Below are 27,924 nucleotides of genomic sequence, written 5' to 3' on the forward strand. Positions count from 1 at the left end.
TGAACATCCACTCCTTCATTATCTCAGAGCTACGGGTAACACGGTGTTAATGATGAAAGTCCACTCCTTCACCATCTCACAGCTACAGGTAACACGGTGTTAATGATGAACGTCCACTCCTTCACCATCTCAGAGCTACAGGTAACACTGTGTTAATGATGAACGTCCACTCTTTCACCATCTCAGAGCTACAGGTAATATGGTGTTAATGATGAACGTCCACTCCTTCACTGTCTCAGAGCTACAGGTAACACGGTGTTAAAGATGAATGTCCACTCCTTCACTATCTCAGAGCTACTGGTAACACGGTGTTAATGATGAACGTCCACTCCTTCACCATCTCACAGCTACAGGTAACACGGTGTTAATGATGAACATCCACTCCTTCACTATCTCAGAGCTACAGGTAACACCGTGTTAATGATGAACGTCCACTCTTTCACCATCTCACAGCTACAGGTAACACGGTGTTAATGATGAACATCCACTCCTTCACTATCTCAGAGCTACAGGTAACACCGTGTTAATGATGAACGTCCACTCCTTCACCATCTCACAGCTACAGGTAACACGGTGTTAATGATGAACATCCACTCCTTCACTATCTCAGAGCTACAGGTAACACCGTGTTAATGATGAACGTCCACTCTTTCACCATCTCAGAGCTACAGGTAACACAGTGTTAATGATGAATGTCCACTCCTTCACTATCTAGAGCTACAGGTAACACGTGTTAATGATGAACGTCCACTCCTTCACCATCTCAGAGCTACAGGTAATGCAGTGTTGGCAGCCCACGTCTGCTCTTTCACTAGGCCCAGCCATTCACCACATTCATAGTCCTGGATGACTCAAGAAGCTTCAAGGCAGAAAGGCAGTGGAGCCTGCACCGGGCCCTCACTCCCAGCACAGAATATGAAAACAAACAAGTACACAGATCCTCTCGACTAACAGCATTCCTAAAGCTGAACACAGGAGCGGTCACGAGGATTATACGTATGCAAAGTCCTCAGCATCTGCATTCACAGCGAGTTCTCAAAGTACTTGGGAGTGGGCCCGGTGGCTCACACTGTGCGCCCAGAAGTGGATCTGCGTGAGCACAAGGCAGGCTGCCAGGTAGCCTGGGCCGCAGAGGGTGGATAACACGGCAAGTAGAAGGGACCGAGCACCTGCGGCACCCACAGCAATCACAGACCCTCTGGCAACCATCCGAGGGGCCTATGCAACGCACAGTGATTCTGACTCAAAGACGCTTTGCCAACACGGAAGGGAGGCTGCTGGGTTCTGCTTCCTGAACATTCAGATTCATTGCAGAAAGCTAAGTTTTCCTACAACTAAACTCAAGTCAAAACTCACTATGCTGTACCAGAAGGAGTGCTGTGTTAGAGCGTGCCCCCGCCGTGACTGCACAGCTTCCTGCGACGCGATGCTGCCCGCTGGCACGTAAGTCATGAGCACGCAGAGCGGAGCACGGGAGTTACTGACACTCAGCCCAGCCCGACACTGCTCCTGCACTTAAAAAAATTGTTTTTTTCATTTTTATTTTTTTGAGAGCAAGACAGGGAGAGAAAGAAGCAGATAGAAAGAGAATGGGTGCACCAGGGCCTCCAGCCACTGCAAACCAACTCCAGACGTGTGCACCCCCTTGTACATCTGGCTAACATGGGTCCTGAGGAATCGAGCCTTGAACCGGGGTCCTTAGGCCTCACAGGCAAGCATTTAACCGCTAAGCCATCTCTCCAGCCCTGCTCCTTCACTATCTCAGAGCACGAATAACAAATACTTACATTTCACTTTTCCTTACTAATCAGTTTTTAATTATATCAAAATTTTATTACATGAATTCTTTTGCAAGTTGTCTCAGATGTTTAATGAAAGTATACGTGAGTCAAAATGACAAAAAAGTTTGCATTTAACAGGATCATAGGGCTTAGACTATGTGAATGCTTTGCCTATGTCCCCGTAAAGCAAGCTAATAGAAATTTCTTTGATTTATAAACCATAACCAGGAGGCTGAGAGAGGAGGACTGAGTTCAAGGCCAGCCTGGGCTACAGAGTAAATTCTAGGTCAGCCTGGGCATGAGGGAGACCCAGCTTCATAGCCACCCCCAAGGAAAAGAAACTTTACGACAACAGAGAGTTCCACTGGCAGGCAGACTGGACTTGGTGGATATAACTTTATCCTTCCTTGGGCGTGGGTTTTAGGTGGTGCTGTGATTAGCACGGCACATGTGCCCATCAGGCTGAGGTCCCACAGACAGGTCAGCAAACAGCCTCGGGAGCTCTTCCTGCTCAAGCAACTTACCTTTAGCTGGGCTGCAGGGCGCGCCGACTTCGGTGGAAAAGTACACGGTATGCGCCCATGATGGATGTGATAGGGCAACAGGCAGCTGGGCTCTAATGGCACCCACGGGACGGAGAGGCTGGAAGGCACGACAGGAAGGTCTCCGTGCGCTTTGTGTAAGTTGTACGCTGTCCTCGTAGGTTTTCCATCGGAGGCCTTGTAGATGAGGAGCGAAGAGTCTTCGGCCGCGTGGGACAACAGGTAGGAGCCTTCCTGCAAGCTGAAGCCACACGGAGACTCAGCCTCACGCGCTCGCCGTGCCCAGGTTCCCAACCACGCTGAGCACAGTGCGCGTCAACGGCGGCACTTCTACAGACACTTTCAGGACCAACACCAGGAAACACGTAAGCTGTAAGTTTAGATTTCATTCCGAAATTCAGAATATCTGACCATTTCCTTTTTATTGTTTTATCAATCTGTAAACTTTCCATGGGAAAACTCCATGGAGCCTCTTACAGTGAAGAGCATACTACATTTTCATTCCGTCAGCACTGGGATGCCTGGGTAGCTACTGTAGACGGCTGCGGCCTTCACTACCTAGAGTCAAGGGACAGGCAGGACGCCACAGCACTCCTGGGACACTAGAGCAAGCACAGCAGTGAGCCGCACCGGACGGCTGTCACCGCCTCACACCACGCTCAAGGCCTGGAGTACTCGCTTCAATCAAGGGGCATCCAGGAGAGATGCTGAGCCATCTGCCCAAAGTCCTGAGTACAGCTGGGCTTGGGCCCAGGCCCGGCAGTGGAACTCGCAGGGCAGAGCCTGAATCAGGGTCCTCTACCGTCACAACACGGGCTTTGTTCTCTTTCTCAGGGTATCACATAAATGCTGAAGGAACACGGTTAGGACCATGCTTTCTTGGGAATACACACTCCTTTGGATCCCAGGGGCACACAGAACAGTTCTTTCCCACATTATTAGAAACAAAGATGGGGGCTGGAGAGAAGAGTTAGTGGTTAAGACATTTGTCTACAAAGCCCAAGGACCCATTTGATTCCCTAGGACCCACGTAACCCAGACGCACAAGCTGGTGCATGCATCTGGAGTTCATCTGCAGCTGCTGGAGACCCTGGCGTGCCCATTCTCTCAAATAAATAAATATAAATACTTAAAAAACAAAAACAAAGACTGTTTATATTTCAGTTATCTAGATCTGCCACAAATGGAATGAGTGACATTTTCATAAAATATATTTTTCGAGGTAGGGTCTTGCTCTAGCCAGGCTGACCTGGAATTCGGTCTGTAGTCTCAGAGTAGTCTTGAACTCAGGGTGATCCTCCTACCTCAGTCTCCTAAGTGCTGGGATCAAAGGTGTGTGCCACCACACCTGGCTCTTCATTAAATTTTTAACCTCAGAATAACAGGAGTTGACAAAGAAGGTCCAAAGAGCTCCCATCTTCTGAGGAGGCCCCTTTTTTAAAATTCTCTCAATTACTTTCATATAAAGAAATGAACAAAAATTATTTGGCAGAAGGATAAATAATATTTAAGAGTTTTTAATCAGCAAGAATCACTTATCTTAGGGTTGGAGGTTGAGGTCAGCCTGGCTGTGTGAGACCGTGTGTGTGTGTGTGGGGGGGGGGAATTCTGCACTGTCTGAAGCCATGTCAGTGGTCAAAGGAAACAACATGACAGCCTTATTGAAAAGGTACATCAGCAACCTTATTATAGCCAGACATTATTGTGCTATCTTTTTCCTTATATTTTTTGTAATTTTAACTTTGATAAAGTAATTCTTGTTTTTCCTATTTATCCCTTATGGTGTATTTTAAAAGTTACTAATAATTTTCAATGAAGAAAGCCAAACATATATATACAAAATGTCTCAAAGTACTTACCTACTTAGTTTCTTTAGAATATGTTGGAGAATGTTAAATAAACTCGAAATCCTATTAAGCAGAGAAATTGAAAAAAAGAAAACACCTTACTCTTAATATAGTTTCTCAGGAAAAAATTCTCTCAATCACAAAAGATAACAGCAGATTAAATATTATAAAATAATGAATATAAAATGTATCTATATTTGGATAAAATAATATTTACTTAATTTGCCATTTCTTAATTTATTTTCATAGTCATGATGTACTTGGCTCTGTGGAGATCAGTTAAAAAGATGTCACTTTTGCAGTTCTGTGTTACAGATGTTAAAAATACAGAATGGGTGTTCTTTTAGCAATGGTGGTAAATGTGTTTCCAAGAAAACTGATGGTATTTTAAATGTGTAATGACAGAAAAGCACTGACTGGAGCCAAAGGAAACAAAATATATGATTCTAAGTAACTATCTGTATCTCTTCTACACCAAAACTTATTTCCTGCATTCTCTCTTTTTTTTTTTTTTAAGGAAGAAAAGGATTTTCATTGGAGAAGAAAAAAGTATCATAATGAAACATTTTTCTGTTTTCTATGTATAGAAAAGTTGCCACCCAAGAGAAGCAATTCTTACAAACAGAAATGAATATATTTAAGTGTGAGCAGAGTTCATGTTTGACTCTGGGACCCTTAAAGAACTGTGTCAAAGGGGCTGGCGAGAAGTGGTTAGAGACGCTGTCTTGTGAAGCATGACAGCCCAGGTTTGATTCCCCAGTACCCATATAAAGCCAGATGCACAAAGTAGCACTTGTGTCTGGAGTTCGTTTGCAGCGGCAGGAGGCCCTGATGCATCCATTCTCTCTCTGTCTCCCTCTCTTAAATAACTACATAAACAAACGAACAAATGAGTAAATAAATAAACCATGTCAAGCCATCTTCAGTGGGGATTTAAGCATGCTGACTCTCAAGCCTGACACGAGCTCAGCTGTGGGCTCTGTCACTGGAAGTCCCAGGTTTTCTGTTACCATGTCTTTCCTGGGACATCGTGAGAAAAACTGAGACCACACACACCAGTTACGCTGCTGAGCAGCTGGGCACTGCGGGTCTGGAGTCATTCACTCCGCACTGTGAACCCTCTTTCCGAAGACAGGCCGCCAATCTGTGCACACGACCCTGAGAGCTGACCACGGGCCCACCTCAGCTTCCCTTCTCCACAGAGCCCGAGATGCTTCTTTCCCACACACGGCAAGGCAGTGGGCAGCCTCTGGCTCTGGCCTTCTTTGTCCTAGGGGGGACTGGTGTGCCAGCAATATGCTGACTTGGGGACAGGGACAGCTGACATGGGTCATAAGCCAGGTCAGAGGAACCTTGACACATAAAAGGAGCAAGTCCTCCAGCTGAGCCACTTAAACATAAAACGTGGAGCCCAGGGCACATCAGGGATCGCGGAGACGCGTCTCTTCAAATCCACCACTAAGTAACGTTTCTCACTTGAGCGCCGAAAGCTTTTCCTTTAACTCTTCTGATGTAATTTCTTCTAGCAGAAAAAGCTTTGAGGTAAATGCATCAATATGCCCTAAAGGAAAAGAAAATATATAACTTAACAAAAAAAAAAAGCAATTGTGGGTACTTGAAAACAAATATCAACCAGCTACCTAGTCTCCATAAAGATATTTTTGTTTTGTTTTGTTTTTTGGTTTTTCAATGTAGGGTCTGGCTCTGGCTCAGGCTGACCTGGAATTAACTATGTAGTCTCAGGGTGGCCTCAAACTCACTGTGATCCTCCTGCCTCTGCCTCCCGAGTGCTGGAATTATCCATAAAGATATTTTTATTAAAAAAATGTTTCCATAAAATTTCAGTAACTGTAACAGATTTTTGTACTCTGAAAGGACAAATACATATTTTATCAGATTATGAGATATGTATTCTACCTAAAATATTTGCTGAATAAGAAAAGTTCACACGTGTCCACACCCCAAGCCTATGATATGAGAAAAACCGCCAATGGGACTCTGGAAAAGATGGCGGGGCGGAGCTTCCGCAGAGAAACACAGTGCGCTCTGTTCTGGGAGAGACAAGATCCAAAGCCTGTGCAGGTGGGAGCTGCTGCTGCTCCCTGTGGACTGCTAGGAAGTTCTCCCGTTCATCCTGGACTTCCAAATTCAGAAGAACACGGGGACAGCAGGGGCCAGCTGAAGTCCTTGAGAACGCCCCCGGCCCCGCCTCGCCTCCCCACGTGCCAGCACAAGAACGTGAGAGTCAGCAGGAAGCCAGGGTTCCCGTTCACCCGCCGCACAGCGCGGGCACCGGCAGATCCGAGCTGCTGCCCAGCGTAGCTGTCTGGACAGGCCAGTCGCGCCCTAAGAAGGGAGCCAGCTTCCCTACTCGCTTGGGTGAGACAGGGCCTCAGCCTAAGGGCTGACTGGGCTGATTTGCACTGGGGCACACGGCCCAGATCTGGCTACAGAGCATTAAACTCAGAGCCAGTCTCAACTCCTGAACCATCACAGAGGGAGGAGAGAGAGAGTCAAACATCCACCAAGGTAGAAACGCGAACGCGCCGCAGTTGATGTATGCTTAGTATGCTGCGGCGTTTTAAGTCTTGTGTGCTAGGGTAAACTTCAGTCATTTTTGATATTTTTAAAGATGCTAGTGCCTTTTAAAGACCACTTGTGCACATACGTATTCCATGATGCTTTTGTGATTGTAGGTTACTCAGCTGGACTTTGGTTTGTTCTGTATTTTTCTGCATCAAGCCTACTGCGGTGTTTTCTGAAGCACTCTTCCCATTCACAACGCCTGTACTTTCCTTCCAACTGTTTTTTTTTTAATTTGCATTTTCTCCTCCTCTTTATTCTCCATACCTACAACCTTCCACAGCCTCAACAATCATTTTAATGGCCCTACCCCAGACACTCTCCCTTTTTCAAAGTTAACACTGACCCTCATCCTAACCCACTCTACATCTAATTTACCCAAATCCTAGCACATTCCACCTTAGTTCAGCTTGTTTATCCATCAATAATTATTGATGTCAAAAACAACTGTACACTCAGTATGATGACGTGTCCACTAGCTTTGGTCACTTACTGTTAGTACTCTACTCTGGGAGTAATACAAAGGCCACACCAGGCAACTTCGGCTTCTAGACCGAAGATTTGATGGTATATTACGTGTCTAGAACACAGCAGGACAACAGAAAACCAAGCAATGAACCCGAGATGTGAATATCCCACTGCAGTGATATAAAAAACAAATGAAAAAATCAAGGCAACATAATTCCTCTAAAAAGTATTAATCACATGATAATGGCATCGTGTGAAAGTGAATCAGATGAAATGGCAGAAAATTAAAACGTGATTGTAAGTATGTTCAAAGAAACCTAAGAAGAAATCAAAACAGAAAACAAATTCCTGAAGAAATCTTAAGAGAATACAGAAAATCAGTGAACGAAATAAGGAGGTCGATGCAAGATTTGAGTAAGGGAACAGAAATACTGAAGGAACCGATCTGAAGTACTGGACATGCAAACACACTCAAATCGCATGAAAAACCCTGTCAGAAGCCTCAGCCTTAGAATGGACAGGGAGAAGGGGAAACATCTGCACTGGCGACAAGCAGAGGCACAGGCGAGAGTTAAGACATTTGGGACGTTATGAAGAAGCTAACCCTAAGAATCATGGGCACAGAAGAATTTCAGTCTAAAGGCACAGTGACCATTTTCAACAAATCATAGAAGAAAATCTCTCAAAATTAGGGGAAAAGATGCTAATATAGACACAGGGGGCATTCAGGACATCAGACAGACCACACCAGAAAAGAACGTACCCTCATCATAACATAATTAAATTAGTGAATACACAGACCAAAGAAAATACATCAAATGAAGCAAGACAGAAGCACTTACTCACCTATAAAGGCAGGCCAATTAGAATAACAGATTTCTTTTGAAAAATTATTTTTTCATTTTTATTTATTTATTTAAGATAGAGAGAAAGGCAGATACAGAAAGAGATAGACAGAAAGAGAATGGGCACCCCAGGGCCTCCAGCCACTGCAAATGAATTCCAATGCATGCGTCACCCTGTGCATCTAGCTTTACATGGGTCATGGGGTATTGAACCTGGGTCCTTTGTCTTTGCATGCAAGTGCTTTAACTGCTAAGCCATCTCTCCAGGCCACAATAACAGATTTTTTTAACAGACACTTTAAAAGACAGAAGAGCTTGGAATGATGTAGTTCAAGCACTGAAAAGACTGCTAATCCAGACGACTATATCCAGCAAATCTACCTGTCATAATTGAAGGAGAAACACAAACTTTCTGTGATAAAAACAGGCTAAAGGAATTCATGATCACTAATCCAATTCTATCCGACTTAAGGGAAGGAAAAGCACATGCATGGGTCACAGGAAAGGAATACACAGAGGACTAGAACAACATGAAGCGTTATAAAGTCAGAAAGCAGCGTAAGAGCACGGTGATTTGGTTCAGGTGTCCCATAAACTTAGGTTTCTAGGTTCCCAGCTGATGGAGATTTGGGAATTAATGCCTCCTGCAATAAGCGTATTGTAGGGTGGTGGGCTTATGGGTGTTACAGCCAGTTTCCCCTTGCCAGTGTTTGGCACACTCTCCAGTTGCTATGGTCCACCTGATGTTGGCCAGGAGGTGATGTCCACCCTCTGCTCAAGCCATCGTTTCCCCTGCCATCGTGGAGCTTCCCCTCCAGTCTGTAAGCCAGAATAAACCCTTTTTTTTCCTACAAGCTGCTCTGGTTGAGTGATTTCTTCCAGCAATGCGCACCTGACTGCAACAGGAATAGACACCTGTCAATAACAACTGCATATAAATGCTCATAATTCCCCAATCAAAAGACACGGACTAGCAGAAAGAATTCAAAGGCAGGATGCTTCTGTTTTCTGCTTCCAAGTAATTCATTCACTTCTGCAAAAAAGACAGATGCTACCTTAGAGTGAAAGGATGGAAAATCATCTTTCAAGTAGATGAGCTTAGGAAACAAGCAGGTTTTACTGTTCTAGTATCTGACAGTGAGTAAGACCGCTTTAAACTGATGAGGGACCAGACGACAAGAGGACATTCTACCCAGTTTCTAAACAAATACTCTAGATGAAAAGTCACAGATTAATCCCTGAGCCAGACTAAAGCAGATGGCAATTTAATGGGCACAATATGTCCATTTACCCAAACAACAGTAGTAGCTTCCCTGCTAGAACATAGAGCCTTTCTGACTAGGTTTTTGTTTGTTTGTTTTTTGATGTAGGGTCTCCCTCTAGCAAGAGCTCACGATGTAGACTCAGGGTGGCCTATAACTCAGGGCAATCCTCCCACCTCTGCTGGGATTAAAGGTGTGTGCCACCACACCGGGCCTGACTAGGTTTTCAGTATCAAGCACAAATTCCTTCCCAGGGCGTGGGCCTCAAATCCAGTCAGAAAGTGGTTGGTTGTCCCCACAGGAATGCCACTATTGCACTAGTGCGTTGCTCACTTAGGTCAGAAAAACTTTTCACAGATGGAGGTGACTACGGGGAGACTCAAGAGCTTGTCAAAGTGCTCAACACTAAACTAGGGGCGTCTATCATGCCCTCTGAGGCTCATGCAACACTGCTGCAGAGGTGGCTGGGAGAGAGCGTGAGTGAGCCAGGGGCGGGGGAGGGGGGAAGAGTGGTGCTCTTGCCACTGTAAACTAAGTCCAGATGTCTGGGTCACTTTATGCATCTGGCTTTATGTGGGTGCTGGGGAACTGAACCTGGGTTAGCAGGCTTTGCAAGCACCACTGAGCCATCTCTCCAAACCCACATGGAGTTTTTACAAAGGGAAGTAAGCACTTATTGCCAAAACAAGCAGCAGCTAGAAATCAAATTTATGGATGGGATATGCCCAGTATAAGGCATATATGGTTAACATACAAGTTAGATGATAAAAATATGGCTTATTTTTAATTAAAGGACATCATGAAATTTTCCATGAGAAACACAATCTTATCTTCCTACAAACCTGATATGAAACTAAAATTCCAAAAGAGCAAAACAGCACAATCACAAAGTGACACTTCTGTCTTAAAAATAGAGAACAGGGTAAGACACACACACTAAGAAAGAGTGAAATAAAAGATACTCCAAGTCAAATGTAACATAAGCAAGCCAATACAAAAGCCACTCGAGGGTACGGCTCAGTGGTGGAGCATGTGACGGCCAAAGCCATTCCACTACCATGTAAAAACATCACTGCGCATGACGGCAACACTTGCCAGTGCTGAAAATTATGCCATTTTGGATTTTTAAAAACTCCTTGTATTTTATTGTCCAAACAAACTACTTAGAAAGTTGACATCGGCCAGGCATTAAGGCACACACCTTCAATCCCAGCACTTGGTAGGCAGAAGTAGGAGGATTTATATGAGCTCTAGGCCAGCCTGGAACTACAGAGTGAATTCCAGGTCAGCCTGGGTTAGAGTGTGACCTACCTCGAAAAACAAAACAAAAAACACAGAGAGACAGAGGGGGAGGGAGGATATCAATTACTGGGGCAACCAAAAAAAGGCAGTTTAACATCTCATTTTCATATTTCATTTGCTTTATGCTCAGAGAATTTAATTAGAAACATTTTTACCAGATGTCTTCCTTCAGAGACAACAAACCCATTTGTTCCCACACCTACTTGTTATTTCCTGTGCCAAGTTGGGGTTTCACCTCTGCATTTTTAGTGCTCATTATACATGACATTTCTAATAACAAAGACACATTTTAATGGCTTAATAACTATAAAAAGAGGATATTAGGTATAGTAATGTATTTTAGATATTCACTAAATAAGCCTTCAAGACTAATAGTGTTTGCCTTGTTAAAGGAACTCAGTGATACAAGAATACACTACGGTATCTGTCAAATGTGGCCTGTCCAAAGTTACATGTGGAGAACACCCTCCAGGTGCTGTGACAGCCTGCTTCTCCACATAGCACATCTTCAACCTGGAGCTCTAAGATACTTGTCTCCTCAGTTCTTGGGTGTCTGAGCAAGCTGGGGATGGTCAAAGCTCTGGCATAACCCTTGGTCACAAGTGACCTCTTTGTGTATAAGTAGTTGTACTAATATTATTTTTCCAAAATGCGAGGCACTGTTTTATAGAGCACAAGTAAGGCCTTTACATGCACGCTTTCATTTATACACAGTACATACATACCAGCAGTCCCTGCTTTGTGGATTACAGACCCATAAAATGACATACAGGCTGAAACCATAAAAGCAATTTTAATAATCAGCTACTGTTTATTTCACTATCTTTAATTTTTTTTGCCAAACATTATAAATTCTTTATCACTTATAAACACTTTGGGAAATGAAAAATAGTAACGTATCTATTTAGTATTTTGTAATTCCAAACAATAAAAACAACTGTTTCATGTTTTTATAAAACTCTTATCAGCAGTGTGAACAAACAGTGCCTCTTCCTCCTACAGCTCATGGTAGGAGGCAGCATCCTTTCCCATCATGGTGAACTGACTGTCACATTCTTTTCTTAGTTTGGATCAACTTTCAATATTGCATCCTTTTGGCTCTCAATGTCATGAAGTTCTTTTAACATAAAATCTCAGGCTGGTATCATTTCTCCATCTCTCTTGTCACAACCCTTTCCTCATTTAAGTCAACAGCTCACAGCAGCTCTCAGTTCTCAGTAACACTGTCAGCTATATCTTTTAAATGCTGTGGAGGCTGGGTTTGAATTCGCTTTCATCAGTACCTTTTTGTACCTTATTTTAATCGGTTGGCCAATTCTTTCATTCATTCCTTACGTTGATAAAAACGTTTTTGGTTGTTTTTCGAGGCAGGGTCTCAGGCTAGCCCAGGCTGGAATTCACTATGTAGTTGCAGGGTGGCCTTGAACTCACGGCGATTCTCCTACCTCTGCCTTCCAAGTGCTAGGATTAAAGGCTCATCACGAGGAGGTAAGGGCACTACCACCGTGTACGTGTCTCTGGGCATGAGCTCCCTAACTCAGCACAGTGACTAGGCTCATCACGAGGAGGTAAGGGCACTACCACCGTGTACGCGTCTCTGGGCATGAACTCCCTAACTCAGCACAGTGACTAGGCTCATCGAGGAGGTAAGGGCACTACCACCGTGTACGTGTCTCTGGGCATGAACTCCCTAACTCAGCACAGTGACTAGGCTCATCACGAGGAGGTAGGGGCACTACCACTGTGTACGCGTCTCTGAGCATGAACTCCCTAACTCAGCACAGTGACTAGGCTCATCACGAGGAGGTAAGGGCACTACCACCGTGTACGCGTCTCTGAGCATGAACTCCCTCACCCAGGCAGTGACTTGGAAAGGAGCGATGCCCAGTGACCAGCAGAAGAGCCAGCAGCACGGCTTGCACGCAGGTGCCCGGCGTTAGGGCTCTGCCCAAGCTGGATGTGCACTTAGCACTGTGCGGGTGAGGACTGCCTGTGGGCCAACCGTGCACGGGGATAGTTACCACAGGGCTGGAGAGGAGGGAGAAGGGGTGGTGAGACTGTTAGGTGCAAATCTGAAGGTAAATAAGAGGCGAGAAAAAGGAGAGCACGTTTACAGTGCAGCAAGCAACACAAACAAGCGTGTTCATGGACTGGCTGCAGAGGGAATTTTCCACACGAGGCCCAGCCTGGCAGCACTGGTGGCACCCGGCATTAAGGGGGGACGCAGGCAGAACATGGCACCCAGAAAAACACTAAGTGGAAGCACTGGCGATTGAGCTGACAGGTGCATCACAAGACGGTCACCTGTGCCACTCACCCACGTAAAACGAGCTGTTGGAGTGCAGCAAGCTCTCTGTCCACAGGCGGCACAGCTCGCTCTCAGTCAGGGCTTCTGCTCCATAACACCCCTGGTACTCTACTTTCGGTAGGACGTAGACTGGAAATTGCTGTGAGGGAAAGTTACACTGTGTCAAAGCCCCATCGTTTACTATAAATAGCAAATACGTTAGTCTGCAGAACACAGTAGCTTTCAGATGCTTCTAGAACTCTCGGCAATCCTCCTACCTCTGCCTCCCGAGTACTGGGACTAAAGGCGTGTGTCACCATGCCCATGGGCAAGTAGAGTGAGAGAGAGAGAAGGCACACCAGGGCCTCCAGCCACTGCAAATGAACTCCAGATGCATGTGCCCCCTTGTGCATCTGGCTTACGTGGATCCTGGGGGATCGAACCTTGGTCCTCTAGCTTTGCGGGCAAGTGCCTTAACTGCTAAGCCATCTCTCCAGCCCTCTTTTTTTTTTTTTTTTTTAGGTAGGGTCTCACTCTAGTCTAGGGGTGGCATTAAACTCACAGTGATTCATCTACCTCTGCCTCTCCAGTTCTGGGTTAAAGGGCTTGTACCGCCATGCCCAGCTTTCCTTTCATACAGAGCAGATTCAGAGAGAAGGGTGGGTGTATTTGAGCCTAAAGGCTAGAAAAACCAACTGTTGGTAGATTCAGACAAGAGGTAGATGCATCCAAAAGACCCCAATCAGTCCCACAATCTCTGACACACAGAGATGGTGAGAACAATTCAATTATATTAAAATTTCTGTTGTCAGCCAGGTTTGGTGGCGTACACCTTTAATTCCATCACTGAGTAGGCTGAGGTAGGTGGATCTCTGCAAGTTCCAGGTCAGCCTGGGCTAGAGCTAGGCCCTACCTACTTTGAAAAACAAAACCAAACAAAAAATTCTGTCAAGATTCTGGCAAAGCTGAAAAATGATTTTGAAGAAAAATGATGACTTTTCTGCTTCATAAATGGGTAACAGAGGTCTGTATATAGTTTTTATGTATTTTTTTAATTTTTGAGGTAGGGTCTTCTTCTAGTCCAGGCTGACCTTGAACTCACAGTAATCCTCCTACTTCTGCCTCCCAAGAGCTAGGATTAAAGGTGTGTGCCACCACGCCCAGCTCCATGTATTTTTAAAGTTAAAAAGTATACTTGAAGGGCTGGAGAGATGGAGGTTAAGGCGCTTGTCTGTGAAGTCTAAGGACCTAGCTCCAACTCCCTAAAACCCACTTAAGCCAGATGCACAGGGTGGCACAGGCATCTGCAGTTCATATGCAGTGGCTAGAGGCCCTGGTGTGCTCATTTTCTCTCTCTCTCTCTCTTTCCCCAATAAATATATATTTTTAAAAGTACTCTTAAGTATATGCATTTTTGAGGGGTTTTAATTTCTGTGTGTTCTACTGCCCTCTCCAGGAAGCCATGGCAAATTCCAAAACTGAAATGAACATTTACAATCGAGGTTTTTGTAACGGTCACTGTTTCCGGGCCCCCTGACAACTCCTGATCTGTGTTTCCAAGTAAAAGCTTCTTTAGGCTCTACTTCCAATCCTTCTGTTCACAGGCCGTGCCCTCTCCTCCCGACCAGTAAGCACCTGCTGCTCTTCCTACCGTTGTACACTGCCAAGAACCTTTTATCTTGCCCTGGCATACCAACACAGGCTTTAAATAATTAGATCTAAGTTTTTACTCATTACAAACATAGCACTTAGGACACCAGGTTGACTGTGACAGACGATAAACCAAGTGTCAGTCATGTAGAGTCATCTGGTCTGGACTTCATAAGTGAGCTCCAGCTTCATCTTAGAGAGCAAATGGCGTCTTCATCTCATGCGGTCACATGGAGCCGGTTGCTGTGTTATGTTATCCTCTGATGTGCACCTCTCACTAGGCAGAGGTGAGTTTTTATTTTGTTTGGAGATAGGGTTTAACTCTGTGGCCCCGGCTTCACGGCAATCTCCTGCAGAAGCCTCCTATATGCTAGGGTTGTTATGAAGCGGAGTTGGGATAAGGGAGTATGAATGACACTAGCAGCCAGGCCCCAGTTACAGTCACACACAACTGAAGAGTCAAGACAACAAGGAAGAGGCGAGGCTTGTGAGCACAAGGGGGTGAAGAGACTTCCAGCCTTTCACAGCTGTACAGAAGCCAGCTGGTTCCTGGGTAGGAAACACTGATGAGGATACACCAGTTTAAATGGTAGCTTTTAGTGTTTTTTCACACTAGTGCTGTTGTTAACTTCTCCATAAAGTTCTTTGTGATGCTCTTGTCTTCGCAACTCCTCTGTTTTTCTCATCTATTCAGACTTATTTACTGAGTTCCCATGGCACAAAGCATTTAAGAGAAAAGGAATGAGCCAAGACTCCAAGAAGCACACATTCTAGTGCGTGCGCACGATGTGTATTATAGCATTGCATGTAATGCCAAATGCGATATGATAAACTTTCTCTGAAAAATATTCAAATTTTACTATGAGTTTCTAAGATTTAACAGTCAGAAATATAAGCCTTCTATTTAGACACTCTTTGGAGCTCAATGGTTTTGACATATTTTGATGATTTTTCTACTAAAAAGTTAGAAGTTTTACTTCTGTTAATCCAATTACAATGATCTTACAGAATTGCCTATATCAAGAATTAAGCCAGGTATTATGGCGCACGCCTTTAATCCCAGTACTCAGGAGGCAGAGGTAGGAGGACTGCCCCAAGTTCTAGGCCAGCCTGATCAAGAGTGAAACCCTACCTCAAAAAATCAAAACAAAACAAAAAAGAATTAAAATCACTGTCCAAAATTTCCCTAGGCTATTTTAATTTATGAGATTCTGACCATCAACAATTTTTAGTAAGTAAGCTAAAACAAAACTAGAAAGTGGTATGTTCCATGGGTCGGACAGGTATGGAAGGGCCGAGGTATCTGAAGAGCAAGTCAGAACCACTGAGACCTCGAGACCATGTTTATACAGCAGTGCTGTGTGCTCAGAACGGTCAAGCTAATGTTATCAAACTTATCACAGTTAAATACAGATGAGGCAGAAAAACAGCCAATAGAATAGAAACCTCAATTCAGAGAATGTTGGCTTTGTCTGGGAGGAGACTAAAGTCAGACCTCTAGCACTGGGCATTCTTCTAGAGAATACTCTGGTAGAGCCTTGCCTAGTTATGTGTGAGGCATCGGGCTGAGTGAAAAAAGCACTTCCTCATGTCTTTTATTCAGATCATTTAGTTTAAGTCTGAACCAATAAGGAAAACTTATACTTTAAGTTATAAAAACTGACTCCTAATATTCCTTCTACTTAATATAGGATAAAAACATCATCATGAAACAAAAGTTCCACCAAGTCCACTGGAATCTGATGGGCAAAGTGGACACCCTGGACCTGGATGGCTGTCCCTAGAGAACTCGCGGTGGTCATCCTCCACCCTGTCGGCATTAGACATGAGGACAGGTGAGGACTCCCTCCCCTGTTCGCGGTTACTCTGACATGATGCCGGGGTCCAGGAGCTCCCCTCAGGGACCAGAGACGCCACATCACTGTTCTCAGTGCACTAAGTCCCGACCTCGAAACACGCTCATACTCCAAAGTGCTCAGTTCTAAAGTGTGTGATGTTTATTGGGTGAAGGTTTAAAAAACAAGACAAAAAACCTTTATGAAAAGTATATAATTAAAAAAGTTCTCTTGGGCTGGAGAGATGGCTTAGTGGTTAAGCGCTTGCCTGTGAAGCCTAAGGACCCCGGTTCGAGGCTCGGTTCCCCAGGTCCCACATTAGTCAGATGCACAGGGGGGCGCACGCGTCTGGAGTTCATTTGCAGAGGCTAGAAGCCCTGGAGCGCCCATTCTCTCTCTCCCTCTATCTGTCTTTCTCTCTAAGTCTGTCGCTCTCAAATAAATAAATAAAAAATTTTTTAAAAAAAGTTCTCTTTAAGAAAGATACAGGAGACACATCCATACTTCTTACTTAACCAATATAAAAGCCTCTCTTTAGTTACCAGCATTCAGAGTCTCTCTCTCTCTCACACACACATACACAACACAGCAAAGTACAATGGAAGAAAACTCAATGTCATGTATAAGGACAACTGTTGTAATAAAAATTATTCATACTGTAGCACTTTTTCTGAGGAAAATGTTTCTATAAAACCCTAACAACAAGGAGAAAAGGGAGAGACTTGGCCCTCTAGCTATCCTGGAAACATTTCAAATGTTTGTGAAAGTTCATCTTTTAAAAAACCTGTATTTCTAAAAGAAGTCGAGAAAACAAGAATGGACGCAGCAATCTAGTCTGATTTCCTTACATGGTCTTTTTAAGGAAGTGATGGCATTTGTAACTATGGCATGTAATTAAACTCTGTCTCATGTTAAAACTGATTTCAACATTTTACTAAAAAGAGTCAACCTTGAAATACCACTAAGAGTGATAAACAATTTAAAGCTAAACCTCGTAAGAATGGAATATCAATGTTTTCTGATTAGCTATTGATACTTCCATGTCATAAGTTCCTGCTCCCTGATAACTTACTCTTCGGATTTTCTTGCGTTTTTTGGAGCGCGGCCTAGTCTCAATCTTCTGGATGCTGCACCGCACTAGTAACAACAGGTCCTGCAAGCTGAATAACTTGTAGACAAAGTTTCCTTCCGGAGGCGCCAGATATTCTGATGTGTCTTCGACATAGTCTTGGAGTTCATATGGCAATCCTTCAAAAACATTTTTCATTATTATTTAAAGATGCATTACCCTGCTTATACATTACAGAATAAGATAACCAAATTCACCATTTTTTTAAACTTCTAACAATTTTGACTTTTTAGTTTCTCTACTTATGTGACACTTATACTATAACCATTTCTGTTTACTTACTGGAATTACAGCAAAGAGTTGAAACCAAAGCTTTAATGTTCTCTTCCTTTTAACTACTCATTCTTTTAACTACTATCCCTCATTAACTCTAGGCAGTGGGTAGATAAATTAATGAAACAATATATCATGTAAGGAGGAAAAACATTTCAAAGGTGATGCTTTCCCGACGTAGGCAGACTAAGGAACAGATTTTCTTGTGTTTTATAAAATAACAAAGTATGGAATTGTGGTCTGCTAGGGTGCAAGTTTTAGACTGATCAATGTGTGTGACCTTTTTTATTAACCTCCCTCACACTGGCTGGGGAAACCACCCCACCTATAGCTCAGTGACCGTTGTATATGTTGGACAAACACAGGTTATAAAACTCATATCCCCTGGGGGCTAGAGAGACGGCTCAGTGTTTAAGGTGCTTGCCTGCAAAGCCTAAGGACCCAGGTTCTATTCCTCAGTATCCACATAAAGCCGGGTCACAAGATGGCACATGTGTCTGGGGGCCCTCACAGGCCCATTCTTCCTCTATCTGCCTCTTCGCTCTCTTACAAAGTAAACACAAATAAAAACTCATCTCCTTTGGGTTCATACATCAAGCAGACACTGTGGGAGCTGAAATTGTGATCAACAGTTTGAAAACTGAAGTATCAATGGCCAGTGTTGCGGTTCCCTTTGTGCTGCTGGGCAAAGTAGCAGCCACAAGCAGCTGGTGGGAGGAAGGGTTTGTCCTGGCTGATAGTTTCACAGGAAGCTCCACAATGGCAGGGGACAGCATGGTGTGAGCAGACGTGGACATCAGCTCTGCCAGAGCAGGTAGAAAACAGCAACAGGAAAGTGAGCTGAGCTCTGGCAAGGGGGCGCTGGCTCTACCACCCCTACGCCTGCCCCAGCTACACAACCCTCCAGCAAGGCTCCACCTCCCCAAAACTGTCAGCTGGGAGGGAACCAAGCATTCAAAACCACTGTGCTCATGGGGGACACCTAACTCAAACCACACAGCCAGGCAAGGGTTCCAAAACGGGGTCTGACCGAATGTGAAAGACTGAAGGAGAGCAGCTGTGGAAAGGGACAGACGGAAAAGTAAGTCCTGGGTATTTACTCACGCCCTTTGGGCTTCTGAAAGGCAGACGGCCAGGTAGACTGCGGCCAGCCCGGGGCCTCTGAGGCTGTGCAGGTTTGCTCAGAGGCAGGTGGCTGTTCAGCATCGTCTAAGTTCATCGGGGGCAATTCTGGTCCTTTCTTGGACACTGGCTTTAGAAGCTCATCCTGCATTTTTAAAATTTCTCCAACTGGATCAAACTTTTTATACACTCTTTTGATGGGTTTCTTTAGAACACAGGACTCTTCGGGGCTACAGGCAGTGGTGGCGGTAGCGGTGGCGGGGGTGGGGGTGGAGGTGGTGGGGGTGGCGGGGGTGGAGGTGGCTGTGGTGGCAGTAGCAGTGGAAGCCTGTCCTGAGGGCTTGGGGCTCGGTGTCCTGGAACCCGCGCCAGCTGTCTCTCCATCACCCTTACTTTTACAGTCAGTGTCAATGACTAAGCAGTCCTCATCCACATCGCTGCCACAGAGGACGGCTTTGGCCTCGGCCTCTAGCGGAGCCGCCAGCTCCTCTGACGCATCCGTGCTGCGCTCAAGGCGCGGGCTCCCCCCAGTATCGGTGGCCCTGTTACTGTTAAGGGCATTCTCAGTTGCCGTAGTACTTCCTGCCTGTGGGGTATCCTGCCTTGGGTGGCCCTGGCCATCCTGCATCAGAGACTCGGCACTGGGACCGCGGTCCCTCTCCCCAGCAGACAATGGTCCTTGACCATCTTTGCTTCTGCATTCTTCCGAGCCACTCTCCACACTGCAGAACAGCTGTTTCTCCTTCTGCAGCTGTTTCATCAGCATCTGAGACAAGCTTCTAGAATCCTCGGGAGTGACTGGTGTCGTTGGTATGGCTGGTGTCACTGGTGCCACAGGCGCAGCTGCTGGTCTGGGGACTGTGGGCTTATTTGTAGCACTAGGTCCTGGAGAAGTGCGCGGTGGACTCGGTGACCTTGATGGATTGGTGGCAGTGACTCCAAAGGTTTCGAGTTCTGTGACATCATCATCAAAACCCAGATCCATATTTTCCAGAGTCTCAAGTTTCCGGCACTCATTAACTTCATTGGAGGTCTGGGAAGAAAACACACCGGAGTTAGGAAAAATTTCAGGCCATATTTGGCCCATCTGTTAATGTTCTTAAAGCCCACATACATAGATTGTTTTCAAATGTAGAAAGAAAGCTAAGGGCTCTCAAAAGTACCATAGGCTACAAACAAGTATTTGACTTTCTGTTTCCATTTAAATGTTCATAAACACAGATTTGTCAGGCTGTAACAGGGTGGGAGACAATAAATTTCCACACTGCAGGGAAAAGTCCCACTAATGAGCAACAGACAGAACCAACAAAAGGAAATGTAGGCTAAAGCGAAGAGGGCAGAGAGTCAAGGACTCAAGCCTGCTTGGTCCCCTTGGGAGACACTTGGACTGCACGCGGCCTGCGAGGCAAAGAGGAAAAGCGGCCCTTTCATAACGCAGACACAGAAATGTCCTCAGCCTCGACAGCTCTACTATCAACCAGTGACATTCTCCCCAAGGCTGCTGCTGTGGGGGGGGGGGGAATGGGGGGTTGGGACAGCATTCCATGACACTGCCCAAAACACAGCCACCTTTTAGTTCCCTCTTCAGAACTGAGAAATGAGCCCGGGTGTCAGGCTTGCCTCCCAGAGTGCCCCCTTCTCCCGAGTCTCTGACCTGTAGGTCCTGACTATGTCATTAGCTTTCAGAAGTTAACTTTTCAGTTGTCATCAGCAATGGGAAGTCCAGGTTACTTGGTGGCACCACTAATTCACTCTGTAATCAACTCTGTTTCTCTGTAGAACTTGCCACTTTGAGATATTCACTGGCCACCAGTGCAAGTTTTCTATATAGTTTGAAAGTTCAAATGTAAAAGAAGAAATGACATATATGCCGTAAGGGTGCTGAGGCAAATGGCAGTGAGCAGCCCAAGACCAAGGCCTTAACGTGCTATAAGCTCTTAAGAGTGAGGAAGCCATTTGTTTTCTAGGTAGGGTCTAACTCTAGCCCAGGCTGACCTGGAAGTCACTATGTAGTCTCAGGGTGGCCTCGAACTCATGGGGATATTCCGGTCTCTGCCTCCTGAGTGCTGGGATTAAAGGCAACACCATCACGCCCAGCAGGAAGCCATTTTTAAACACTAATTGCCTCTTCACCCTGTCCGTGTCTGGGTTCACGTTTCCTGTCCCGGGGCCTTTCTGCTCATGAATATAGAACAGTCCCATCCTTGATTATCTCTCCATTTCCTCTTCACCTGGCCCATTTTTCTCCATAGCATCTATTGCCATTTGTTCTGTGACTGCTGCTTAAGTATCTGTCCTCTGCCACTAACGTAACCTCTGAGAGAAAACAAGTTCTCCTCTTATCTACTAATCCACAGTGCACGGAGAGAATCTACAGTAAATATTTGTAGGATGAATGTTTATCTATAAACAAAATGTTTTCCTTTAATAATCATAGAAAAATATTTAAGACACACATAATTAAAACTAATATTTATACATGGCCAACCATTACTCCAATGCTTTACATGTAATTAACTTATTTTAACCCAAACAAACAATGAATTAGTTGACATATGATACCCATCTTACAGATGGCCAAATGCAACAGCTTATGTTAATTAGCCCAAGGTCACACAGTGACCAAGTACACCAGGAAGGACTGTTTGGCCAGTGACTTCCTACACCAGTCAACTCCTACTCATCTCCTTTCCATGCTGAAAGCGCCGTGAGCGTGGATGTGATCACTGAAACACGGCCGCTCAGTCCCCCACGACTGCGTCACGACCTTCAGCAGGGACAGAGCCGGCTATGCTCAGCACCTCACACAGACCGAAGAGCTCTCCCCAGAGCCTAGGAAGGCAGCCTCACCACGGAGCTGCGCGCCCAGCACTGCTGCCTGAAAACTGACATGGAGGAGGCTGCACTTGCGATTCAGTTGGCGGTCTAAATCTACAGACTGCCTTTTTGTTGTGGAAACTATCTCTACCAAAGTGCATTCACATTCACCTACCATCATACAATGCAGGGGGCATTTTTTTATAATGTCATTTGTTTATTTTTTTGAGAGCGACAGACAGACCTAGAGAGAGAGAGAAAGAGAGTATGGGCACGGCATGGCTTCCAGCCATTGCAAACGAATTCCAGATGCATGCGCCACGTGTGCTTCTGGCTAATGTGGATCCTGGGGAATCAAGCCTCGAACCAGGGTCCTTAGGCTTTACAGGCAAGCGTTCAACTGCTAAGCCATCTCTCCAACCCCCCCTTTTTTTGCAGGGGCCATTTTTATAAGTAGTAATATCTTTGAACAACTAATTTACATTTATTTTTACATTAAAACTTTTTTTTTTTTTTTTTGAGAGAGTCTCACTCTGTTGCCAATACTGGCTTTGGACTCATGGCAATCCACCTGTCTCAGCCTCCTGAGTACATGGAATAAAGGTGTGAGCCTAACACCCAGTTCAACATTACATTAAAAAAATTAATTTTACATATAACCTTTAATCTATTGTTTCCTCACTTGTGACCTTTGTAAATCAATGAACTAGTTAGACAAAGGATTTTGTGAGGAGGTTTGGAGTCTGTCTATCTGAATAAACCTTTGGCATATAACACAGTATTTACAGCTCTACAATATATACCTAAAATATGCTACATTGCCATTTCCATTAAATGAGTGTATTTTCTGACAGATACCTTCATCTTTTATGGAGTGCAGTAAGATGTTTGGCATAATGATAGGAAGCTTATCCAACACCTCAAACATTTACATCTTTGTCCTGAGAATGTTTAAATACCTGTCTTCTCAAAATGTTGAATTCAATAATAATAGTAACTATAACCGCCTTTCTTTGTAACAGAATGACACCAGAAAATACTTCCATGTTACTGTGTCCATACCTGCTATCCAATTCCCACCCCCCTTATCTCTTACCCTTCTTAAGCCTCTGGTAACTACTATTCTTCCTACTTTTAGAAACTCATCTTTAGATGCCACATTTAATATTTAATATTTGTCTTTCTGTGCCTAGCATATTTAACAATTTGATCTCGGGTGTATTCATGTTGTCACTAGTGACAGGACTTTCATCTTTTAAAAAAGTCTATTTTTATTTATTTATATGAGAGAGAGAGAGAAAGAGAGAGAGAGACGGTGAGTATGGCATGGCAGGGTGTCTGCCGCTGCAAGTGACCTCCAGACACATGCGCCACTTTGTGTATCTGGCTGTACGTGGGTCCTGGGGAACGGAAATGGGGCCTTCAGACTTTGCAGGCAAGCACCTTTAATGGCTGAGCCATCTCCCTGGCTCTGGTTCTCTCCTTTCTAACTGAGGGGGAGGGAAAGCCTTACCCATGGTGGTTCTGATCACATTACCCCGGTGCATAGTGAAGATGAGCACCCTGTCATACACCTGCCAGTTGTCTGTGTACTTGCTTGACTTTGAGAGATGTCTATTCAGTCACTGTCCCAATTTAAATTTTTTTGTTTTGTTGTTTTTGTTTTTCAAGGTAGGGTCTCTGACTCTAGCTCAGGCTGACCTGGAATTCACTATGTAGTCTCAGGGTAGCTTAGAACTCATGGCAATCCTCCTACTACTAATGCCTTCCGGGTGCTGGGATTAAAGGTATGTGCCGCCATGCCGGGCTAAGATAAAATGTATTTTAAGTAATACATAAAACATAAAACATAATAACTGTACCATGTAGTAGTTCCATACATGTGTACCAATGACTGTATTTTCTCATGAGTGTGCATATAGTAAGTGGTGTATACACGTATGCAGCTCAGATTCAGGTCCTTACTCGTGCACAGCAAGCACTCTTGCCCACTGAGCCACCTTCTCAGCCTCCAGAGACTGTGTTTGCAATTACCGTGCTTATGGACTTTCAACAAAACCTCACGTGTCCCGTGGAGACACGGGCACGCGAAACAGCGTTACGTACGTCCCCTTCCGACGCGCACTCCTCAGGCTTGTCCATAAACACGGCAGACACTGGAACAGAGGTGCTTTTGGAGATCAAATATCTCAATGGAACTTCATGGAAGACTTGGTTTCTTTCTCTCATTGTCATTTGCTTTTGGGGAAGTGGTGAATTAATATAAATCACTTTAACTGGTTTGGAACCTTCAAATAGAAACAGAAGAAAGTGATTTCATTTATGTTGCTAAGTTTAATAATATTAATCTGGAAGATATACAAAACCATTGTGGTGTTTTGATTCAGGTGTCTCCCATGGCTGTTAGGTTCCCTAGCTGATGGTGATTGGAAATGGAAGCCTCCTGGAGGTGGTGCATTGTTGAGGTGGGCTTATGGGTGTTATAGCCAGATCCCCCTTGCCAGTGTTTGGCACACTCTCCTGTTGCTATGGCCCACCTTATGTTGGCCAGGGAGTGATGTCCACCCTCTGCTCATGCCATCATTTTCCCGGCCATCAAAGAGCTTCCCCCTCGATCCTGTAAGCCAAAAATAAACCTCTTTTTTCCACAAACTGCTCTTGGTTGCTCTACCAGGACACTGGTAAAGGTAATCCTTTAATCAAAGAATTAGCATGCATATATGCTAATTTTACTGTTAAGGAGAGACTATCTCATGGTTCATAAGGATAGACTTGCTTTAGTTCTAGTTCCCAAAGACAGACTCAGAAGTTGTCTAATAAAGTACCACTGTATTCCAGTGAAAACAGAAGTACCTCACCTTTCACACAGTTCTGCCCCACCTGAGTAAAAATTACTTCTCCATCTTTCACTCCTAAACATCACTATGGGTAACAGAGGCCCTGTTCCTTGGTTAGGAGTCAATTCTATAGTAGCTCTATATTTGAAAACACACTACTGAGTTTAAATGTCAATTTACATTCTCCTTAAACCAAGATTTAGAGTTCTGTATTTAACAAATGACCATTTATGTTCAGGCAGCTAAAATGAAATGGTTTTAGCCCTTCCCTCTATTTTATTTATTTACAAGAGAAAAAAAAAAATGGGTGTGCCAGGGCCTCTAGCCACTGCAAACGAACTCCAGACCACCATGTGCACTTGGCTTATGAGGGGCTTTTGGAAATTAAGCCATTTCTTCAGTTCTCAGCCTGTTTTTTTTTTCCTTTGGTTTTTTTTTGGGGGTGGGGGGTGTACAAGATAGGGTCTTGCTCAAGCTCAAGCTGACTTGGAATTCACTATGTAATCTCACGGTGGCCTTGAACTCATGGTGATCCACCTACCTCTGCCTACTGAGTGCTGGGATTAAAGGCGTGTGCCACCACACACAGCCCTCAGCCCCTTTCTTAAAATTTTTATTTATTTACTTGATAGCGACAGACAGAGAGAGAAAGAGGCAGATAGAGAGAGAATGGGCGTGCCAGGGCCCCCATCCACTGCAAACAAACTCCAGATGCATGCGCCTCCTTGTGCATCTGGCTAACATGGGTCCTGGGGAACTGAACCTTGAACCGGGGTCCTTAGGCTGCATAGGCAAGCGCTTAACCGCTAACCCACCTCTCCAGCCCAAGCCCCATTTTTGAGAGCACTAGTTAACAGAGAAAATCACAAACCTGCAACGGGAATGAGTTGAACCGTCACGGGGATTTCCCACTGCTCCCTGTAGCCCGGGCCATGGTTGTTCAGTAAGGTGAACAGTGACTGGCTCGTGAGAACGATGTGTGGACGGTACCTCGAAACAAGCTTCTCGGCATTTACATCTTTGCTGATGTCCTGAAAGACACAGGAGACCTGTTTCTGGGTTGCGCTCTGAAAATTTCACTCACAGTCATGCAAATAAGGGAGGGTCACAAGGGACCTTTGAATGGCAGCGTGTGTGCGAGTCCGCTGGGGCTGGGCGGTCGGATCGCCGCTGCCCTGGGAGCCAGCAACTCACACAGCGCAGAGCTTCCACCTTCTCGTGAGCAGTCTCCACGGGAGGCTGGTCGTCTTTTGAGAGTTGCAGCTTCACAGGCATTGAAGGAAATACTGTTTTTACAAATTTCACATTCCCCTAAATAAGAAAAACAAAAACATGAATGTGTTATTACAAATATCCTGATGTGTTTTCCCCCCTAAGAATAGCTCCCTGTATCATAAGGGAGTCCTTACTGAAATTCATCATTCTACTAAAGTCAAATTTCAATCATTCTACTAAAGTCAAATCTCAAACTTAGACCCTCTGTCAGCCAAAACATTCTCCCATGGCTTTATTTGACAGCTACCATTTTTGTTGTTGCATTGTTTCAGAAGAGGTTCACAGAGGCTCTCACAGGCTCCCTGAAAGCTTTACTTTCTCATTAGGAAATAGTAATTGTAATACATGGCAGTATACACACCCAAGCACACCCTCCATACATTTCCTTCTGAAACACTCAAGAATAAAGTTCTTTTTAAAAAAATTTATTCATTGATTACAGAGAGAGAAAGAGAGAGAGAGAGAATGGGCGTGCCAGGACCTCTAGCCACTGTAAACAAACTCCAGAAGCATGTACCACCTTGTGCATCTGGCTTACATGGGTCCTGGGGAATCAAATCTGGGTCTTTTGGCTTTGCAAGTAAGTGCCTTAACCGCTAAGCCATTTCTCCAGCCCCTAAATTTCTTTTGAAAGGAGTTTTATGCTTATATTCAGGAGCAGTAAGGATAATAACAAGAAAAGAAAATCAAGGAATAAAGTTAGTAATGGCATTTAAAAAAGATTAAGTACTTGGGGCTGGAGAGACGGCTAAGCGGTTAAGGTACTTGCCTGTGAAGCCTAAGGGCCCAGGTTCTATTGTTCAGTACCCATGAAAGCCAGATGCACATGGGGGCACATGCATCTGGAGTTTGTTTGCAGTGGCTGGAGGCCCTGGAGTGCCCAATCTCTCTCTTTCTTTCCCCCTCTCTCTAATAAATAAATAAATAATGTTTTAAAAAGATCAATTATTTAATATCCATAAACTCAGAGTAATAGGACATAGATCCATTTCATACTTTCAAAAGGTTACTTCCTGCCTACAAATGTAAGCACAGTGTCTATGTGCCATGCAGAAGGTGTCTCAGATCCCGAAACCAAACCCTCTTATTGTCCCACAGTTCGTCTTACCAACACGAGCAGAGTTTTTTCCAACTTGAGCCCCATCTCTGTTCTGAACGGGAAGAAACCCATCAAGCTGGTGACTTCGTGCAGAGAGTAAAATTCTGGGTATGTTTTCACTTGTTCAAAGCACGCTCTGAACATTCGCTAGGAAACAGAAATTAACAACAATATATTTGTATTCTACATTCCTAACAAATGCATTTTGGTTACGTTTGACTCTCTTCACTGCAAAGTTAGCTCCTGTCAATCCTATTTACTTGCAAGCAGAGAGGAGGGGGGAAGAGAATGGGCTTGCCAAGGCTTCCAGCTGCTGTAAAGGAGCTCCAGTTGTATGCATCATTTTGTGTATCTGGCTTTATGGGGTTACTGGGGAATCAAACCTGGGTTACTAGGTTTTTCAGGCAAGCCCTTTAACCACTAAGCCATCTCTCCAGCCCCAATCCTCAGTTTCTAATAATCCACATGTGTGTTTCTTATTTGAATTAATCAGTTTTCCTAACCTAATTTTCTAAAATGCTGATATTTAATAATACTAAAATTAGCACTCTTATTAAAATTTAAGTGGAGAAGACAAATGATATTTTCTGTGCTATTTAAGAAACTATCAAAAGAAATAAAACCACATGAAAATTTCAACACAGTGTACTGCAGCAAGAGCAGCGACATGAAGCTGGGAATGACGGCACATTTCCGTAATCCTAGCACACAGGAGTTGCAGACAGGAGGATTAGGAATTCAAGATTAATCTAGGCTATGCAGTGGACAGCCTGGGCTATAAAACAGTCAGAAAAAAAAAAAAGAAGAAGAAAGAAAAAAAGAAAGAGCAAAGCAAAGCAAAGCATCTACATGATCAGTACATAAGTCATTTAAACAATGAAGTAACCCGGCATGGGGGCACAGGCCTTTAATCCCAGCACTTGGGGGGCAGAGGTAGGAGCTGAGTGTTCCAGGATACCCTGAGACTGAG

General features: G+C 44.5%; 1 protein-coding gene across 2 annotated transcripts in view; it reads right to left on the bottom strand.

Annotated features, from left to right (window-relative positions):
- Ice2 (interactor of little elongation complex ELL subunit 2) overlaps positions 1–27,924 on the bottom strand; it is a 50,192-nt gene that overhangs the window by 5,138 nt on the left and 17,130 nt on the right. For both annotated transcript variants that reach the window (XM_045160900.1, XM_045160901.1), the window contains 10 exons: positions 26,964–27,101; positions 25,775–25,891; positions 25,452–25,611; positions 23,850–24,031; positions 18,909–19,959; positions 17,475–17,650; positions 12,948–13,077; positions 5,647–5,731; positions 4,183–4,233; positions 2,306–2,564 (listed from right to left, as the gene is read on the bottom strand). In XM_045160900.1, the coding sequence (XP_045016835.1) occupies positions 2,306–2,564; positions 4,183–4,233; positions 5,647–5,731; positions 12,948–13,077; positions 17,475–17,650; positions 18,909–19,959; positions 23,850–24,031; positions 25,452–25,611; positions 25,775–25,891; positions 26,964–27,101 (2,349 nt within the window). The remainder of the gene's footprint in view (positions 1–2,305; positions 2,565–4,182; positions 4,234–5,646; positions 5,732–12,947; positions 13,078–17,474; positions 17,651–18,908; positions 19,960–23,849; positions 24,032–25,451; positions 25,612–25,774; positions 25,892–26,963; positions 27,102–27,924) is intronic.

This window comes from Jaculus jaculus, chromosome 10 (assembly GCF_020740685.1).
Source record: "Jaculus jaculus isolate mJacJac1 chromosome 10, mJacJac1.mat.Y.cur, whole genome shotgun sequence".
Taxonomy (NCBI): domain Eukaryota; kingdom Metazoa; phylum Chordata; class Mammalia; order Rodentia; family Dipodidae; genus Jaculus; species Jaculus jaculus.